Source organism: Amblyomma mixtum, chromosome 1, assembly GCF_055824585.1.
Source record: "Amblyomma mixtum isolate Tamu chromosome 1, ASM5582458v1, whole genome shotgun sequence".
In the NCBI taxonomy this organism is placed as follows: domain Eukaryota; kingdom Metazoa; phylum Arthropoda; class Arachnida; order Ixodida; family Ixodidae; genus Amblyomma; species Amblyomma mixtum.
The window spans coordinates 290800688-290820607 of NC_143012.1; the positions used below are offsets into that span (position 1 = coordinate 290800688).

General features: G+C 47.6%; 1 protein-coding gene across 1 annotated transcript in view; it reads left to right on the forward strand.

Annotated features, from left to right (window-relative positions):
• Positions 1-346: 346 nt before the first annotated feature.
• The window catches only part of LOC149372020 (cytochrome P450 2A9-like), a 28015-nt gene continuing 8441 nt past the window's right edge, over positions 347-19920 (forward strand). Inside the window, exons 1-5 of the mRNA XM_089585602.1 lie at positions 347-531; positions 12623-12871; positions 13427-13551; positions 14314-14420; positions 17609-17913. Coding sequence (XP_089441728.1) covers positions 12657-12871; positions 13427-13551; positions 14314-14420; positions 17609-17913 — 752 coding nt within the window. The 5' untranslated portion in view covers positions 347-531; positions 12623-12656. The remainder of the gene's footprint in view (positions 532-12622; positions 12872-13426; positions 13552-14313; positions 14421-17608; positions 17914-19920) is intronic.

Here is a 19920-nt window from a genome sequence, read left to right on the forward strand (position 1 = left end):
GACAACAAATAATCGAGAAGTCATCTCAAGAAGAATAGAGTCGTCTTTCCGATAAGTTTCTTCCTCTCGTCGATACACTGAGCCACTGTTTGCATAGCTGACAAGTTACGAGGTCACACAGCCTCAAGCAGCGCCTTTGCTCGTTTCTCTCTCTCCGCACGTGGACAATAACAGTCATGCGGCGGAGCGCAACGCGTCGATCGGTAAACTAGGCGGGTTTTTTTGTCTCCAATTTGCACCCGTAGTTTTTATTTGTTCGGAGGAATGCGCCTTCTCGCATCCCCTGCCAGCAGATAAAAGTGCTGGTAAGTGTTTTTCTTCAAACAAGGCGCCGAGTAAAGGGCCGCGCGCCTTCCCCCTCCAGGAGACCCTTGGCCCCTGAGAGCGCGTCAAGGCTGGCTGCTGCCCCAACGCGTCTGGCTGTCCGTCTTCGGCACTGAAATCCCAGGAGCGGTCCACCCTGCCCGCTATCCGGACAGCTGTCGAGGCTTCTAGCAGCCCCGACTTCAGCAGGCTACGATTCGATAAGCGGTGAGTGCCTCCGAGTTCGCCTCCAGAGAGCGATCCTTGCAAGGTGCAGCAGTTGGTTTTCTGCCCTGGGTCTATCAAAAACACGTGGAATGAAAGGAGGGAGGTAATAAGTAAGGAGAACCGAAGATTGCGAGCGAGCGCTATCTGAACAAGTGGTCTGCAATGATATTTGGAGGAGAAGAGATTGTTGCTTTCGGCTGCCGCGGTAGCTGAGTGGCTGGGGGCTCTCGGCTGGTGACCCGAAAGACGTGGTTTCGATCCCGGCCGCTGCGGTCGAATTTCGATGGAGGAGGAATTCTAGAGGTCCGTGTAGTGTGTGATGTCACTGCCCGTTAAAGAACCTCAGGTGGCCGAAATTTCCGGAGCCCTCCACTACGTCGTCCCTCGTAGCCTGAGTCGCTTTGAGACGATGAACCCTCATAAACCACGAACCATCGTTGCTTTCTGTTTGAGCCCGAAGAATTAAGCAAAGCGATATTTGGGACACTGAAGTTCATTTTGTTTTCAGCATTAAACGCATTCAGCTCGAGATCTCTACAAATTCAGTGAAACATCGGTGCGAAATCCTAATAGTGTTTTATATGCTACAACCTCGTCAAATATGCGCAAAAGGTTGGTTTGTCCGCTTTAAACAAAACACACTTCTTAACTTCGGGTGTTCTTATGAACGTTTGCAGACTTTGCATCCTAGGTCCGACAGCTCTTTCCTCCCTGTGGCCTTCCTGCATGCTCTGTGCTACGGGCCTCCATAACTTCAGAACCATGCAACAAGCTGTTATGACCCATTCAACTGGAGAGAACGGAACACTCCGACCAAATTCTCATGAGAGAACCGTCGTTACGAGGCAAACTCGACACCTTCATCAGGGTTGACTGGAAGTAGAAGAAAAGGATAAGGAAATGAAATAAAGATTTTAAAAATAATGAGAAAATAAGAAGAGGTAAAAATTAAACAAGGAAGTTTGTTGGGCCTTTAAACCACGACCTCTCCAGGACAGACGAAATCTAGCTGACTTTCATGCCGTTACGCACACCCTGCAGTGTGAAAACAGACTTTAGTATTCTTTAAAACAATTATAGATCCTAAGTCTACTTCGTGCAGTCGATAGCTACGATCAACAAGGCAAGCGGACCTGTTTCTTGCCTAGTCACCTTATAAGTTAGGTTTGACAAAAACAACTGAACCAGGCAAAGCGGGAAAGCGCTAGACGGAAATAGATGCAGACTGCGCTGTGAAAAAAGCACAAAGAAAAAAAAATGACCGCAGCTCCAAAAATTCTCAATTTTTTCCCATCCTCTGAAAAGAGTAGGGTGACGGACGAGTATCAACGTTACTTTTTTACTGCGTCCAATATGTTATCTAAGCTTTATAATAGCGCGAGGAAAGCGCGAGCGCCGAGTAGTTGTCTATTTTGTGGGCTGTCGTTTGATTTATATCGACAGAATGCGTCGTTGTATAAATGACCGTTTGCGTGAGGCTATGAGTAACGTGCACAGCGTTAACGTTCATCATTTCGGGGTCAACTGCAGTGCGTGCTGCTGCCAACCAAACTTTCGGAGACGTCCTTTTTTCAAATACAGGGGTAACCAGCTTGAACAAACAAATTCAAAACCGTCTCGGTCAGCGTGCCTTCATTTATCCTCACTGGCAGAAAAATGTCACTTTACACAACAAGCTTACATGATGCGCCGTAGAACTTTCTCGATATTTATACTGTTTCTTTCATTATGCGGTTCTTTTCGTAATAATAATAGTTTAAAGCGCAGCTCTGAAGCGACCGTTCGTGGGTTTATTTTATGTATGGTTTGGCTTGGTGTAACCATACATAAAATAAATAAATAAGAATAAACATTGTCGCAACTGAAATTCGAACCGGCGGAGTCATGCACAGACCACCTTCGCTGGCCCCTGCACGAGAGCACTAAGCCATCGCCGCAGCCAGTCGCTCTTTGTATTAAACTGCAACGCACACTGAGGCTGTGCATTGCACATCGTCGTCATCTACTAATATTCCTATCGAACTAATATACATATTTTCGCGCGCTGTGCATGGCTCATCGTCGTCTTTCTTCAGCTAATACTACTATCGAACTAATATCGCCGCCATGCAGATGTGCCGACGACCCAGAAATGCACAAGAGTGAGCCCACAGGGCCTGAGAAACAGACAGCTTCGCTCAAATTTCGCGTTAGGGAGAATAGTAATCGTCCTTGGAATTTTTATTTCCGCCATCTCTCTCACCGTTTTCTTCCGTCTCAAACCTAGAAAATCAGGACAAACGCTTCTAGTTTTGTACGGCTGTCACTGAGTGGATCGTGTCGCTGAACATTCAGAATCACCGCAAGCATTTTGAATGTTGGGTACATCCCATTGATTTTCTATGGCGGTCGGATATAGTCGGTGTGAACTCAGGAAACATGCTCTAGGTCATATTTCGCAGCGAGTAGAAAGACTAGTCAATGATAATCACCGTTTTTGCGCAAAATCTCTCAGAACTTTCTTTTTTTTTTCTCAAAATTACATGTTTAAAAGATCCCCAACACATGGCCCTAGTTTCTGATATCGAGGAAAGCTGTGCATGTTTGCCTGCATCGTTTTCTTTGCAGCGAGAACAACCACTGAAAATACTGATGAGCAAGCGAAATTAACAGCAAAAGCGTCGGCGGAGGGCCAGAGTTGCTTGCGAAGTAACGCGGCGGGTCGACACGGCAAGCACAACCCACAGTGGTGTGCACTGTTCTCCACGGAGGCCGTATGGAAAAGGTGTGCGGGTGTATAGCCCAAAAAAGCTCTAGCACCGTGAGTGGATCTAAACTAAATAAGTTGGAGAGCACTGCGGCGACCCGCACTGGGAGAATGCGAAAGCACTCATGCCTCCTTCACACTCGTCGCCTCTCTTTGCTTCACTTTAGACTGTTTGCCTCTCTTTTTGTCTCTTGTTCTCTCTTTTGATCGTTTGCTTCTCTTTTTACTTCTTCCATTTTTGACGCCTACCGCTGTTTTCACGTCCTCGCACTATATGCACGTCCGGGGCTATTTTGACGTCTAAATGACCTTTTGGCCTCTAATTAATTACCTAATCACGCCAGATCAATCAAATTTGCTGTACAATAACATTTTATCATCCTCTGTAACGTGTTTGTGTTTTTTCCCGCAATTTTGAGGTCTAGTACTGTTTTCACGCCCTCGCATCATATCGACGTCCCATATTATGTTGACATTCAAATGACATTTTTGGCTCTAATTAATTAACTAATTACTCCACATGGGCCAAATTTTGGCATGTATCATCCTCACATCACCCTCTAATACACATGATTATTCTTTTTCGCTTAACTCTCACACGGACAGAGAAATCGCTGCCAACACGTTTTGCGGACAATATATCGTCGACATAGCCAAGTAGAGATTTCGCCTTAATAATAGCCAACAATGCAAGGATTGACCTAGTTGTAGCTGGCTCTTGTTGGAAAACCGCGCTGCTTTCAGAGCGCGAGCAGAGTGCAAGCACACGAAAGTTAGTACGAGCGCCACGCAATCGTCTAGTCTGTTTTCGCCTATGCATAATTTCGCGTGTTTACGGTGTTATAGCGCTCTCAAAGCAGCGCGGTTTTCGCGCGCAGAGAATGACTAGGCATGATTCTCTTGCTACACTAAAAGCTGCATTTCGTCAGCGGAAATGTTACGGCCTCACCGGATGAGCTTTCCTTTGACTTTGTTTAGGGCTGACATTGAATAAGTCAAGGTTCTTTTGCACTCATTCCGCCGGGCACATGCGTTCGGTGGCCCTGCCTTCACGCGCGCGTAATTTAGAGCTTCAGCTGCGAGCGGAACAGGGCCTGTCGGGAAATAGATTCCACTGTTTCAACTTCTTTATTACTTTTAAGAAGTTGAATGCCTCGCATTCCAGGGAACTGGGTCCGCGCTATTGTTTTGTTCACGAAGACTAAGCTTTGAAAGCATGAAATGCTTTTTTACTCGGGCAATCTGTGAGCAGTCAAAACCCTTGTGATGGCGCGCTATCGTGACGTCCATCCGGTACAACAGTCAGCTGCACATGTTTCTAATGGAGCTGAGTGCGCCGTTAATTGAGCACGTGTTGAGTTCCGTATTCGTCGTGCAAGCGCTTTCGAGGCGACACGAATGCCAGCGAAGCGACCGATGAACGCAAAGGAAGGAAACCATAACTACGGAGGTTTTGTATGCTCGCTCTGCGTGTGTTGGGCGCCCATCGAGAGCGAACAGGCCAGTGCACTCTAAACGGCGCGCAGACACGACGAGCCGGAAGCGAACGCACCGTCGCCAGCTTTCGACGAGCCGCCACCAGAAGGAAATGCTGTCATTCGCTGTGGCGGTGTCCGGCCTACTAGCGACGGAAGAGCGCACTTTGAAGTTCTCTCCCTTTCCCCAGCCCACAAAGACACAGGCGCACAGAGCAGCGTACGTGCAACGCTCTGTCCCTTTCCCCGATCACCCCAGCCTATCGAACGCTCTCTCTGAAGGCAAGCTGCTCGCATCCGCTCTTCGACCCGCACGTGTCGTGCTTTCGACTACACAGCGCCCGGTAACCGAACCCCGACGCCCTTTATTCAATTGTTGAATCTACTATATTATTTAAGATGACCCAGAGAAGTAGCAGTGCGCGAGGCAAGTCAGTCTACTTTGAGACGATAAATTCGTAGATAAGAAAAAAAGGAACTCAAAAAAGTCGCATCTGCATCCTGCCTAAATTCCTTTTATTTTAATGTAGCTCCATACGTTATATTCTGCCTCATCGACAGGAAAATTGTTCTACGAGCTTTAGTTCGAGGGCTTACTTTCCGAGCCGGTCGGCTCGCCGAGGGCTTCACGGGTCGCGGCGGCTTAGTGTCTTACGGAGAGATCACACAACACTATAGACTAGGGCGGGTTAAATATCGTCCAGCCTATGGGTCCTTAAACAATACCCAGGCCGCCACTTGACATCGCTTGCAAGCGAAGGAGAAAGGGGTGAGCGAAATCGAAAAGGAAATGATTCGAGGCCCGGATGTCGCCCCGCCGACTCACCAATACTTCCACTCGTAGTTTGACTAGGTACAGGAATGATTTATGAGCGGACATCCGTCGCTTCAGTGCTGTATTAAACACCGCGACGTCTGAAATACAACTCTGAGAACGCAAACGCACAAATCACAAAACAGATCGACAAGCGCCTGCTTAGCCGTCGGCGCACAAACAGTGACTGCGCATTGCGGGCGGCGATCAACGCGACTGACTCTGCCACGCGCGACTTATCGACTTTCAGCGAACAAAAAGTAAGCAGTACGTCTCTTAACTATGCTAGTTGGGATGTAATGGGCACAATGAAGACATTATGTATTGTCGTATCAGGAAGCTTTGAGTCCGGGCTACGAGGCTTTTCATGTGTGTCGAGAAATCTTAGCAATGCACGAATTCGAGTTCCGCTGAAGGAACGTCAAATCTTCGAAGCGCACAAAGTGGCCGATCAACAGGCCTTGTGCGCTGTCAGTCTGGAAGTTCTAAAAACTGGTATGGATGTTACTTAGGCTCAGCTACACGCCTCTCACTAAATAAGGATAGTAGCAGTAATAGTTAATAAGTTCACGATTCAATATTAGTTGACCAGCCTATTAGTTAACACTTCTTAGATATAGTTTCATGCGCTACACCACTGACAAAATATGCTGAAGAAGCACCCTTCTAACTCAAAAAGACGACTTTTAAGTCTTAGATGAAATACCTGGTATACTTCATAACTGCAACGTGGCATGTGTTAATAATCATTTGATAAGGTCAAAGGGTAGCATGGTTGAAACCCAATTGACAGAAAGAAGTAGAAAATGCTATACCGAAAACGAATGCTAAAAAACTCGACCGCTCAAGAAGCTGCATAGACTACAGCAAACGAATAAGCAGTAATCAGGGTTTCCCGGTTGTGGCTGTGTTGTTCGGGCAATGCAAGCGCCTCCTTATCGCCTACGAACAAAGGGCTCGCATCTTAAGGAGAGACGCGGCAACTAAAATAGCCAGTTTGGTCTAAATTTTCTATTTCTCTATTTTTTTCTCGTGGTCTCAGGTCATCACTTGTCTTGGGACGAAAAATGATAGCGATATATGCAGTAGTAATTTTAAAAAATGTTGCTTTTTGCGTGGTCGTAAAAACTGGGAGCGTAATGTAGTACGTCTGGTGACCTCGGTGCATCGAAGATTCTGCGGTTTTCCGCCCTCTTTGTATCACAGTAAATAGGAGATATCATGGATCGCTATTGAAAGCAAAGGTCCGCTGGTGGAAAGCAAAGGCAAAGCCAGCGATAAGCGGGGCAAATGGGGGAATAAATTATAAGGTTCATCTTCTCGGCTTTCAATTTTTCTTTGGTTGATATCACTCATCCCTTCAGCATTTCGTAACGAATTGCAGTAAAATGCTTCTAACATTTGCGCATCAATTCTGAGACGTTGATAAGAGCAATAAAACTCTCGATTTTGTAATGTAAACGTGCAGCAATTCTTAGACTATTTTTATAAGAAACATCATTATGTAATTATGCATGCCGGAGTGTAACTTTTATTTTCATAAGTGCTAGGCATCTCAAAACAACTAATCGTTAATGTTGCACAGAAGAGGGCTTTATGAATAAGTTTGCATAAAAAATTTGCGCACTTTCTTCTTAATTATTCAAAGTCCCGAAATGACTTATGACGGTGTTCATTATATTTACTCAGCAACCATAAAGCTGGCTTAATATAATATTCAGTTGCGAAATTGGCGTCTGTTCCAAATTTGGTGGCACTTCATGCATAAATAACGACTGAGCACGACTTGTGGTGTGACATATCGGAACGAAAAATTTAGGTATACAATGAAGAACGCCACCTAACTTTAAACTTAATGTTCCTTAACCTCGAACGATCACTTAAGCTAACGTTAACTTTTCACAATGCAAGGATTGATTTGGGAGGATTAACGGGATCGTTTTACTTCTTCCTTCTTTATTTAACGCAATACGTTAAAAGTCCTGTTCACTGGAACTCCCGGCGTCGCCGTCATTGGAGGCGGTGATGGCGGCGACGCGAACGCAACGTCACCAGAGAAGCAACCTAAGTGGCAGGTGGGCCACTTCCGGGACTTACTGACGTCATGATTAGCTGCCCATCGTATTGCGAGCAAACTTCCCACCGTGGCAAGTGACAGTTAAAATAATGATTGGCCGCCAGAGGTTGCTGGGAAGAGCAACCTGCATTGCACAAGCCCCCACCGATGGTTGTGTTTGAAACAGCCACCTACTTGGGCAGCGGCGCATCGCTTAACCGCTGGGCCACTGCGCCAGGAGGGGTATGAGGACTGCCAGCGATCTATGAGTGTAAAGTAGAGAAGGAGGCATTCCGCATATACGGAGCATTAGCCCATTAATGCTATCGCATCATTCCCTTAAGGCCGATCTTAAAGGTCCCCTCCAGATTTCTGGCCCGAAAGCACTCTAGGCCTAAAAAGCCGTTGTGGGCTGAAGCCTCTGAAGTTAGTCACGCGATGAGGGAAATAGTAAGAAATAGACGATACTTTGAATAAGGGGGACTTTTGCCAACCTGGAGAAATGAAATAAATATTGCCGCGGCTACGTTTCGAACCTGAGGCGGCGCGAACAGAGCAGCTTCGCTAGCCACTGCGCGAGAGCACTGTATGCTATAGTCGCAGCTGATCACACCTCGTGTTAAACTGCAACAGACTCTCACGCTGTGCATTGCACGTCGTCGTCTTCATCAACTTCCATCTATGCGCAAGTCATGAACGGAAAGGAAACACTTTCAATCGCGCTTTTAAGTACGTGGCGTTGGTGTCCACCTGTAAAAACCTGCTTTCGCACAATATATTGTGTTTAGCAATACTAAACCGGCACCAATTTTTTTTTTCGTAACGTCGGAGCGTGCGAAATGTGCAGAACACTGCAACAGCATGCTGCGTTATAACTGCGTAGGTGATCATTTCTTCATTCATAAAACTCAAGTTGAAACTATAAAACATTTTTTAGGAGATTTAATATTTCCAGCCCTCGTTTCCTGCCTCGTCGAAGGACTTTTCGCTCAACGTTCAGGAGAAACGTTCGTAACAGTGAGACGCTTACTGGGAGAGGGAAAACGTATCTCACAAAGAGCGCACGGGCGCGAGGATTTCCAGCTGTTGAGATAGGGCGTGTGGCGAGGACGAATACGGTTGGAGTGTGGGTAAGGGCTCTTCATCTTTGCGAGGGCGTTCCAAGCTACGTCGCTTAACTCTCTTCTCGTGGAAGATCACTGGCCTTCAGTTGAGGCAAGAACCTTGATTATCCTCCCTGTGCCCCCCAAGCAGTTCGTACACGTGGCTGGATCGAGGACAGGGAGTATCGACAAGTCTTCAAAATTAAGGCGCTACAGTGTGTTCAAGTAAGTTGTATCCCCATTCGCGTGGTCACGTGAGAACACAGTTCCATTCGTAGCAAGTCTTCCAATGATACAACAAGACACAGTGTTAATCTCAACGTACCAACTACTGCGTCGGCGGTGCCCAATGACTGCAAAGAGCGTTTCCGTGACTGCTGTAGAGCGGGCTTATTTACGAACACATTACAGGATATTTTGTAGGAAAAAATTACTCGCTAAGTTCACACTGTGCGTTTTTACCAGTTCAGTGAGAAAAAAGCGTACGCAAGAATTGTGGACAAAAGCTTTTTTTGAACAGCAACGAGTGAATGAAAGCAATTTTTTTGGTATAGTGTAAGATTTCGCTATAACAGTCTATATATCCGCAGATATCCCGTCGGCAGGCTTCCATTTCTTTTTCTGTTAACGTTTTTGCGTTTCCCATTGGTTTACTATGGCAGCCTTAACTGCTCACTGCGAGTGAAAGCAACAATGTTAAAGAAAGATTTTGCTACACAGCGAAAGAATGGACATTACCTCCTATATTTCCATAGGAGTGCCTTACAAGTGAGTTCGAGCTCTGAAGTTGATCGCAGGTTCGCGGAAGTTCGGTTCAGCCATAACATGACGGAGGCGCTCTTCTTGTAGGCTAGTGCGCAACGTACTCACGTTACCTTGGGGCATAACGCTGTCATAAACACGCCTTGTTATTGGACAACCATTGGAAGGAGTTAGAAGTTAGCCTGAGTCGTAATGAGGGAGCAATTACTCACTGACATCCACCCAAGCGCAACCATACGGCTACAGATAAAAGCTACACAGCCTTCACAGAATATTCGCAGTTGAAGAAAACTTTGTCCTTGTTCAGGATTTGAACCCGGGACCACAACCTAACCGGAGCAGTCGCTCTATCAATTGAGCTCACCGGGAAGGTGGACTCCCCCAAATGGGGAATCCCCCAAGGATTCCCCCAATGGGGAATTCACCTTGGGGGATATCCCTAAAGATTGGGCCAACACCGTTCCCGCTTCGAGTTGTTGATTAATTCGCTCTCGCCCTGCGATGTGCTAACCTTCCTGGCTAGCACTATTAGCAGAGCGACTGATCCGGTGAAGCGGTGGTCCCAGGTTCGAACCGCGGACCAACTACAATGTTTATGTGGAAGCGTATAGCTTTCCTTTGTAGCCTATGGCTGCGCTTGGGTGGATGTCAATGAGTAAGTACTCCCTTATTGCAAATCTACTCTGCCCTGGTGGACCCCTGATTGTTTTGCGGCAGGCTTAAAGCAACGTGCTTTCCCATCCTATATTTTGTTCCGACTGTAAGCGTATACAGTGTGTTTCTCGTAACCTGAGCCAAGACTTTAAAAAAAAAAATGGTGCTCAACCGGCGCTTAAAACCAACGCCATGTCGTTTGCCATCGTGTGCAGCAAGTCAGGGTATCTTTTAAGAATTCCAATTAATTAGATAAAATTATTTGTGCAGCATTAGTAACATTATTTTAGGCCGAAGCTCGTTTCGCTAAGTTCCTAAGATTTCAGAAACAACCTGCTGTTTTTTTTTTGTTTTTTATATAGCGACATTCCACCTTCGTGGTACATTTTCCTGGTATTTAAAGAAAGTTTGAGAAATATAAAAAAAAGTGACTGCGCGTTTGCGCTACCATATTCTTCTGCCCTCGACCATGTTTTGAAGGAACAAAGTGTGCACGCTGACTGGGTCGAATTGAGGGGCCCACAACGCTATACGTATCGGCCTGAAAGTGCAATGGCTTCAGCCTTTTCGTTTGGAACGTCGAATGCGCGCGCCGCCGTCTCCAAAAGGGGATAGGCAGGCCACCAAAAGCCATCTGATGCGAAACTTTCTTTCGGTCATTGAACATCGGAGAGGCAAACATCGTCCATGTCGGGCCACGTGACGTCACGTCGAGGAGCCGGGAATACTCCGAGCCACCCGAGCGAGCTTTCAGCGAGCGTTGTTCCTCGTGTTGCGTGCATTGTGGACGTATAAAACGACTCATCTGAGTTTGAGCACCAGGTTCAACACGAAGTACTGCTCTGCGTTCGGGTGTTTTAACAACTTCGCTCGCGGCTTTGTCGTCTTCTACTGTTTCCCGCAAGATCAAAAGATCGCAGCGCAGAGGGTCGCTGCTGTGAAGACGGAGAATTTCAAGCCGACCGAAGGAAACGTTCTTTGCTCGAAACACGTTCGTCCGAGCGGCTGCATGCACAGCTTGTTCCTAATGCCACCTCTCGAGCCTTCTGTCAAAAAAGCGCCATTGCCGAGAAGCGGCTCTCCTAAGAGAAGCAACGTGGGCTAAGGGCTTCTACTTCCGATTCTAGTTTCATTATTTTGCGACTGTTCAGGTCTCGTTGCGTACAGAGCCTTGCGTGAAGTGTTGACAGCGATCAGACCACGGAGCGCGATCCCTCGATGGCACGGACAGGCAGCTTCAGCGCGTGACTGAATATGTGTGTCTCCTTTCTTCACGCAAGGGTAACACACTACAGGCTTCTGTGCTGATATCTAATAGCACAGGCTTCTGTGCTAATCGTCGCACCCATCAGCGGCAGATTATTCGCGTGCGGACAGGCTGATGAGAAGAGCCCACTGTTTTGTCGGAGGTCGTGATGGCTCTGCGAGATGCTTTTCCGCATGGCACGTGCCTGATATGCTCACGGAGCATCTACAGAGGCTCAGGCATGTGGCGCTCTCCTCAGCACAGGCGCGGCCAGAACTCTTGGGGCGTGCTGAGCAAGGTTCGGTTCGATGCGTCCGAGAAAGCATGCATCGAATTGTTTATATGTGGCATATTGTTTTTCAACCCGTTACTCCATGCCTTGTTACTAATCGTAGCTACGCGATTAAAATTAAAATGTTCGACAAAGGTCTCTCTCATTTGGGATGCAAATTTAAGTGATAAATGAACGCCAACCAGGTTCTTGTAAGGAAACACGATGTTTCGTGTATGTATATACAATTGCAAAGCACTCTGTTTTCCGCAAACACTCTTTATTCAAGTAGCGCTCCTTTCCCAGTCTTTGATTGTCATAAAGGTCGCTTTGTGGTCGAAGAAATGGATGGAGACAGGCCGTCTCGAAGGCGCCGCCTAGCATCTACTTCGGCACCGCGAACTCTTGGGTCCACTCGGTGGCGACGATGAGCCTCTGATCGGGCAGCTCGTTTAGAATCTGCGACAGACGAAGCATTTCAACCGGTTGCATCGCTCATTAGTCAGAAAGAACTGGCTGAGGCTGTTTTGTACTGTATTATGTAAGCATGCAGACGGCATATATTAGACACACGACGCTGTGAGTGGCATGGCCGACGCGGACAATCATCGCGTGCATCGCATTTCACAGCAGCAGACAGACCTCCCCTCCCCCTTGCCACCCTGCCTCCGCTCATGCAAGTATGATGGACGACGATGCGCACGGCGCGAACACAGGCGCCATCTATAAACGAGCGCCGGTACTCTCGTTCTCTCGGTTACACCGACGGCGACACGGCTCAACCCACGAATGGGCGCTCAAGAGCTGTGCTTTAAAACAAAAGGAATGCGGTGCAATTCCGATTTTCACAAAAAGTGCTTCAGTGTCCCTTCAAAGCGGAGCTTAAGTGTCCACTCAGGTTTGTTTGTTCGCTCTTTGCGAACTTTCGCCGACTGGTTTCCCTTTCTCTTTCTGCAAACTGCAGGGATTGCTGACGGCTGGTGTACGTATATAACAGCATGGACTGGTTGGCACTGGTGGGGAGCGTGTTGGTGGCGTCGCTGCTCTACCTGGTGCTGCAGCGATGGCTTCAGGGTGGCAAAGCACCCCCTGGTGCCCGTCTTCCCCCGGGTCCTCTGGGCTATCCTGTCTTGGGACACGTGCAGTTCGCCTACAAGGACTTCCACTGCAACCAGGCCATGAAGTGGGCACGGAAGTATGGACCCGTCTACAGGCAAGTGCGCACAAACTTCGCCGCTGCTTTCCGCAGACGCAAGGCAGGATCATGGAGTAGTGTCTGCCAAACCCTAGTCAGTCAAGGCCGCTCAGGTCGACAGCCGAAGTACTGCTCACTGCTATTTCTCGCTCGCTCCAGGAGGTTCTTCAAACTTTATCTCAGTCTGTCGCATGAGCTGGCTGAAAATAAAAGCAACGGCCAAATAAGCGAATTCTGACTAAGCGTGGAATCTTACGCCTGTTTTAACTAAACCCAAGGAGTCTTAATAAACCTGTTCCTAGTGGAGGGTCCCCGCTTATAAAACCTGCGCTTGACAAGCAGACTTTACTTCAGCACTGCAACGGCTTGGTTGGCAGCGCGGGCTTCTCTTTTCATGCCTGGACATGGTTGCAGTGCTCCTGCATCAACGTGTAAACATGCTACATAAGAAGCAAACCAAGTGACCAGTCGCTCACTCCAAGTGGGCAAGAGGGCATGCCCCTGTTTTTTTTTTCTTGTTTTGTTTCCCTCCTACCACGTATAAAAACTGGCGTGTCTACGCTTTCCCTGCAGGATCAGGACTGGCCCAACAGACATGGTGATACTCAATGATTTCCAGGCCATAAAAAAATTCCTCACAAAGAAGGAGGTTCTATACCGACCCCGAAATTGGCTCTTCAGGGGAGAACGGTATGGAGGTGAGACGGTATGCTCTGTTCGTTGCGTGTCACAGTTGCTTAGTTGTTTTTTTTTCTGCATTGTTTGTGTATGCATGCTCTAAATGGCTTGCCGTCATTCACGAAGATCGAAGTGCTGACACGCTAGAACACAAGAGCATCTCCTAAAGTCACTGTCGATCGCCAACGTGTGCCGCCCTACATAGTAGTGGATGAATGAATACATAAGCTTAAATGCTCGAATAAAGTGCTGCTGAACACGCAGCGATTTATTTGCGTAGTGTGTAATTTCAGTAATGGTGCCATACCTGCCAGCTTGTCATGAACCGAAACCCAGAGTAAGGGATGCATAGCACCGACCAAATTTGAACTGTGTGCTCTAACATATCACTGTTCTGCTGAAAAGTTATTATATTAAGGCCAGACTATAAACTCAGCAACAAGCCTGTAACATGTCTACAAACTAGTTGTTGATGACAAGCTACAGCCACAACCGACCGTAAAAATATGCAAGTTGCCCCTTGAGCGCGAGAGCTCGCAGCTCATAGCTCGCAGCTTATAGTTGAAAAACTCTAATTCTTGCTTTTTTGAAAGGGGCAAAGTATAGCAAAAAGCTGCGTGGTCTCTCGCGGCATTAAAAGTGTGAAAAGCACAGGAGCCTCTACTGATAGACTGAGCCTGGCTTGTCTACAGGCCAAAAGCGAGTGCATACGACAAACTAGAGTAGGAAGCGACGACAATCACGGCAACAAAGGAGTTAATTTCTCATCACCTGCTGACCAGGCGTGGCGACGCTGAACGGAGAAGTGTGGGAACACAACCGGAGGTTCTGTCTTCACGTTCTGCGCAACCTCGGCTTCGGAAAGACATCCATGGAAGAGCACATCAAGGCAAGTAGCTCGCTTACAGACTTACGCCATCCGGTCGTTCAACTAAAGGCACACTACGAAGCTATGAAGCGTGCTACATTAGCACATGGCAGCCATACTTCAATGGGGCCGATGCACTTTCTAAGAGCTTTTCGACAAAACAAAATTAGTACGATACTTCCTGTACACGCGTCAGCCTAACAGCATTAAGTTGTCATTCTGCATTGGAAACGACCACCAACGTCGTCGCTGTGCACTGTGAAAGTAATAACCTACTGGCGCCATTGTTTCGAGGCTGTGAATCTATGGCGAACTTCGTAAAATGTTACCACCAAGCCTACAGGAAAGTATGTGAAAAGAAGCGAAAGGAGAGCCTTTCCTTATTTGCGCCTACCATTTTACAGCGATAGCCGTTTTAGCTTTGCATTTCGAGATGTAGTATACCGTAGTCCAGGATCGTATCGACAATCTACACGGGCTATCTACCGGAGCGTCGTGGTTAGGAGGAAGATCGAGGCGCCGGAGGGCGCCAGGTGCGCCACAGCTAAGGTGGCGGAGCCACTCCGACGTCGCGGATTGGCGAGTGAGTGCTAAAGGAGGAAAGAAGTAGGCATAGTGGAGGCAATCCTTGTCGCGGAAAAATAGGCCGCCACCGACGACGCTCGCTTCTTTTGAGAAGAGGAGGAGGAGCCGGCGGTGAAGCGCCGGCATTCGGCTCGCAGTCGGCTTCTGGAGAAACAGCTATACGAGGTTCAGAAAAGTCGCTAGAGGTTCTGCGTAACCGTTTCGGTGACTCTTTTTAGAGTGCAAGCTGTTTCAGCTTTGGTGTTTTCAAAATTCAGGGGGCACTTTGGCTCTCTAAAGTGCTGCAAGGCGAAAGCCTTTCCTGACGCACTGTTTGGCATTGATTGCGAGACTGTTTGCGCTGTACTAGTGCTTTATTTGACTACACACTTTGACTGCACATTACAACTACACACTTTGACTCCTTCTTTAGCACGACTCTCTCTCTGCTTCGATGAGTTCGGTTGTATCCATGGCTCTGTTCGCAGTAATGAGGTATGTAATGTGGTCACCCATGGACGCCTTATGCCCCCTGTCCGAGCAGACGACAACTATTTTATTTTATTAGTTGTCGTGTGCTCCAAAAGAGGGCGTCAGGCATCCGTGGGTGACCTCATTACTTCGAATCCGCGCACTCTGACGTCATAACCATTTTGACCAACCGAAAAGCGTGACACGTCTGCTGACAACCTTCTGTCGACAATGATGAGGCATTAAAGGCTTTCGCCTTAACATTCATAGTACCATTCCATGCTGCAGTTTACTACGTTATGGGGTGATCGGGACGAGGAAAATCCGCCTGGGAATTTCCACGCAGCTATTGCCCTGCGTTTCCACCACGTTGTAGCAGTCGGTCCGCCGGTGTTTAACATTCGGTTCGTAATGGATTGTATACAGGATAGTGAAAGTGCGGCGTTGCGGCGACGCCGGCTTCTGCATTGTGAAGCTCAACTAGCGTATATGCCTAAGCCTGGAGTCACTAAAGTTGCAGGGAACTCTATGGAACCTAAGACCGTAAGCGGAAGAAGGCCGAGTATGCACGTGAGCGTAAAGGCGACAGAACGAGCCTGTGACGCACCCATCCGGGCAGTCGCCAGTGAAACGTCAAAGCGGGCCTGCCACTCCAGACCTCTCGGCCGCTAATGCCAATCATCCTTTGCAGGTTAATGCGCTAAGCCGGTAGCTTCGCGCTACTAATATTTTTTATGATGTTTCCTCTGGTTGTTATTACAAGAAAAAAACATCTAACAGTCACGTTACATCAAGAAAAGTCGACCTACCTGCTAAGAAAACGCGAAGATCAGCACGGCAGCAGCCGCTAACTGAAATGCACACTATGGCAGCCAACACCAGGCACCACCGGCGTTCCCTTGTCCAGCGGGCTGCGCTTTTGGGTCTAAGCTGTTTTGGCCTCCGCATTCCCTTGCCGCCCACCTCATGCGTAATCGCTAACTTTTTCATTAGCGAAATAAATTGTTTCTTGCGAGGCAGCGATGCAGCGTGCTGACTCAGCCGCCACAAATCAAGAGGCAGCTCGCACCCAGTGCTGCGCTCTCTAAAAATTGCTATCTTTCGGATCGCCGGGGCAGATTTCGTTGTCCCCTACATCGCTGTGAGCAAGAGAGAGAGGCCTGGTTGTTCTTTGTGCTCCCGCGCAGACTCAGGCAGGGGAGGCAGAAGCTTTCGATTTTGCTGCGTGTGTGCTATATTAAAACAGGAATACGGACGCCTGCAGAAAATAAGCCCTAACAAAAAGGAACAGCGTGTAAACACGGGGCACGTACGGCCAAGACGGCTAACAACGGCACAAACAACAATGTTTATTACACCATGCAGGGGGATGAAGTATACTAAGTAGACTATGTATGCCAGGCAACACAAAGACAAGAAAGAAACGTGGGACTTGCTTGCGATGTGCTCACTGATCAAACAAAGGAATATCTTTAGGGAGCAGGCACAACGAAGGATACACACGCACGTGTCGCAACTCTTGTTAGTATTAAAGACTGATGATAACAATTAGGCAGGCTGACAGGAAGGCAGGAGGAGGTTTCTCAAAGCACTTTTTTTTTCGCGAAACGGAGCCCACAACAAAAGACCTTGCGCTCGGCGGCAGCAACGACCTATCATGGAGGTCGACGGAATGAAAACATCCGTTCCTCCCGGCGGAAATTTAAGAACATTTGTAAAATTTTCTACCACACCATAGCAATCCCGATTATCATGGAAGCTGTCGCACATGATAGCAGTTCTTCCAGTATAACCCGGTAGCGTCTGCCCAACTTACAACCAATAAGCTCCCTCGCGTGACGAATAGAAAGTGGAAGCCATCCATAAAAATAGAATAACAGAGTCAAAGTTACAAAGCATTGAGGCAATATTGCACCAGACATTTTGCACGGATTGGTGGATGGAGAATGAACGAATGAATGCTCGATTGATTGATTGATTGATTGATTGATTGATTGATTGATTGATTGATTGATTGATTGATTGATTGATTGATTGATTGATTGATTGATTGATTGATTGATTGATTGATTGATTGATTGATTGATTGATTGATTTTGTTTACACACGTACGTCGTATGCGTTGGGCCCACACTTACACTGAGCCCACCATTCCTGCGTTTCTCCTGACTCAGGATGAGTGCCGCAGCATAGCGGAGAAGGTAGCAGAGGCGAAGGGAGCCCCCGTCGCCTTCCAGGACTACCTGCTCACCAGCACCTCCAACAACATATCGGCGCTCGTCTACGGCCAACGCTACCCGTTCGAGCACCCGCGCCGCCGTTTCCTGGACAGCCTGCTCAGCGACCTGTTCGCGGCCATCCGCGCCGGCAGCCTGGTGGAGTTCGTGCCTCCCTCTCTGCTAAAACTTGTCTCCAAGCTGCCCTCCACTCGCCAGACTGCCATTGTCAACAAGCTCTTGGAGTTCATCGACGACACGAAGTAAGCACTTCAGCTGCTGTTTGAGAACCCCGCGTGATTGCGCTTAGCGCAGTAAGTGCCCGGGTATAGCGGTCTGCTACTGAGCACAAGGTTGCGTGTGCGATCTGCGATCACGGCGGCCGTATTTCAATAGAAGTGAAGTGAAAAAACGTTCATATACGACTTCAGGGCACGTTAGAAACTTTAGTACGCCTTAATTATTTCCCAACCCTCCACTACGGTGTGCTTCAGTTCACAGTGGCAAGTAAAAAACCTGGCAGAGCTTAAGAGCATCAAGGAAAAAGCGGCATGCACCCTTCCGGTTCCTTCCGTGACACCTTTCAGTGAAGGTGGGCGCGTATATTTATGACGACGGATGGGTGTTTAATGAGCTTTTACCCCCGATGCAACACTTTGGCCTAAAGGCAAGCCGTAGGCAGCACTCCGGGACTATAGTAGGAGTGAATACAGACCATAAGTACAATTTACTAAACATTGAACAAAGAGGATGAAGGAACGTTCAAGAACGACAGCGATAAAATAAAACGCCTATTGCGTGGCTTTTCGTTCGGTTATCGACACCGATTGTCAGGCGGAGCCAATGATCAAAATTTTTCTGGGACCCTTTCCTAAGAAAGGCTGCGAACTCTCTTTACGCAGTCACTTGCCGGCTTCATTCCAGACCCCTGTTGTCCAGCTCGTGTTTATGAGACTTGTGTGTTGCTTAACCGCTGGGGGGTAATATATGCGGGATCTTTCCACTAAGTCCAGCTGCTTACGTCCTTTTTTCTTAAAAAAGTAGCACACTCATGAAAGTACGTGGGCGCGGTTATGGCCAAGAACTAAAGGATTACCTGTCTGGTTTGGTTAACTTGAATAAACTGTGACGGGTCCCTAATCAAAATGTTCTCCTTTTTTTTTAATTTTAAACCCAACGTTTCGAAGCCGGCTCGGCTCCTTTTTCACGTTATGGTCAATGTTTACTCGCGTTAACTGAAACTGGTGGGCTAACAGAATAACATTTTAATATTTTAGATGCGCTCTGCGTTAGAAAGTTTTCCAAGACCATTCTAACTTCAATTCCCTTCTTAAACGTTTACTCGCCTTCGAGAAATTTCTTCAAAGACATCGGTTATAGCCGGATTACCTTCGCATTCTGTTAGTTTAATCCACTTTTCAAACTTTGCGAAATGTATCGTGTTTTTCTAGAGCCGTTTTTCTCAGGACGATCATTCAATTAACTCCGGCTCTTTGCTTCTTCCTGTGCGTATACCCTGCGGAAAAGAAACGGCTCGCAGGGGGCAATTTCGGTGAGCAAATGATGGTTGAAATTGTCCAGGTGGGTTTCATTATCGGCACTTCCGTACCTATCAACATTCAATGGATCGTACACGCCGAACCTCTTTTATTGTTTTAAACTCGAAAGCATGCCTATAGCTTCGGAAAAACAGCAGGCCAAGTAACCTGACAACGCCATGTCTTTCATATTGGTTTCATTCCACGTGTTGCGATACCTAGCGACGGATGTCTACTGTGGCGTTAGTGGAGCCTCATAAAAACTGCGTAGCGGTTTCTATTTCTTTTGATGCATAAATGCAGGCGCACCGAATGCTCCCCCCCCCCCCCCCCCCTTCTGCGTGTGCACCGCACAATTAATGTGGATAATACTCTTGGCCCGAGCTCACTCGGTTACAGTGAACTAGAATGGGGAGTGCAGGTGTGTCCCAGCGGCGGCGCTAGTTGAGGTTGTTGCAAGCTACTGGAGGAGTTAGCCTTGCGGATTCTGCCGGCAACAGCTTCACCGTAGTGACACTTAAATGCTAAATAAAGGCCGCTCTCAAGCACATAGTTGAAACCCGACTGATCTACATGAATCTAAACACAATCATCTAAACAGCCAATATCAACTCTTGCGGTCACCATCTAGAGTCCAAATCCGAGACCTGGATAAACTTTAAAAGAAGGCGCGAAGTCTCCTTTCTTTACCACTGGTTTCCGCGCGGGTAGACATTGTCCTGAAGAGAAGGG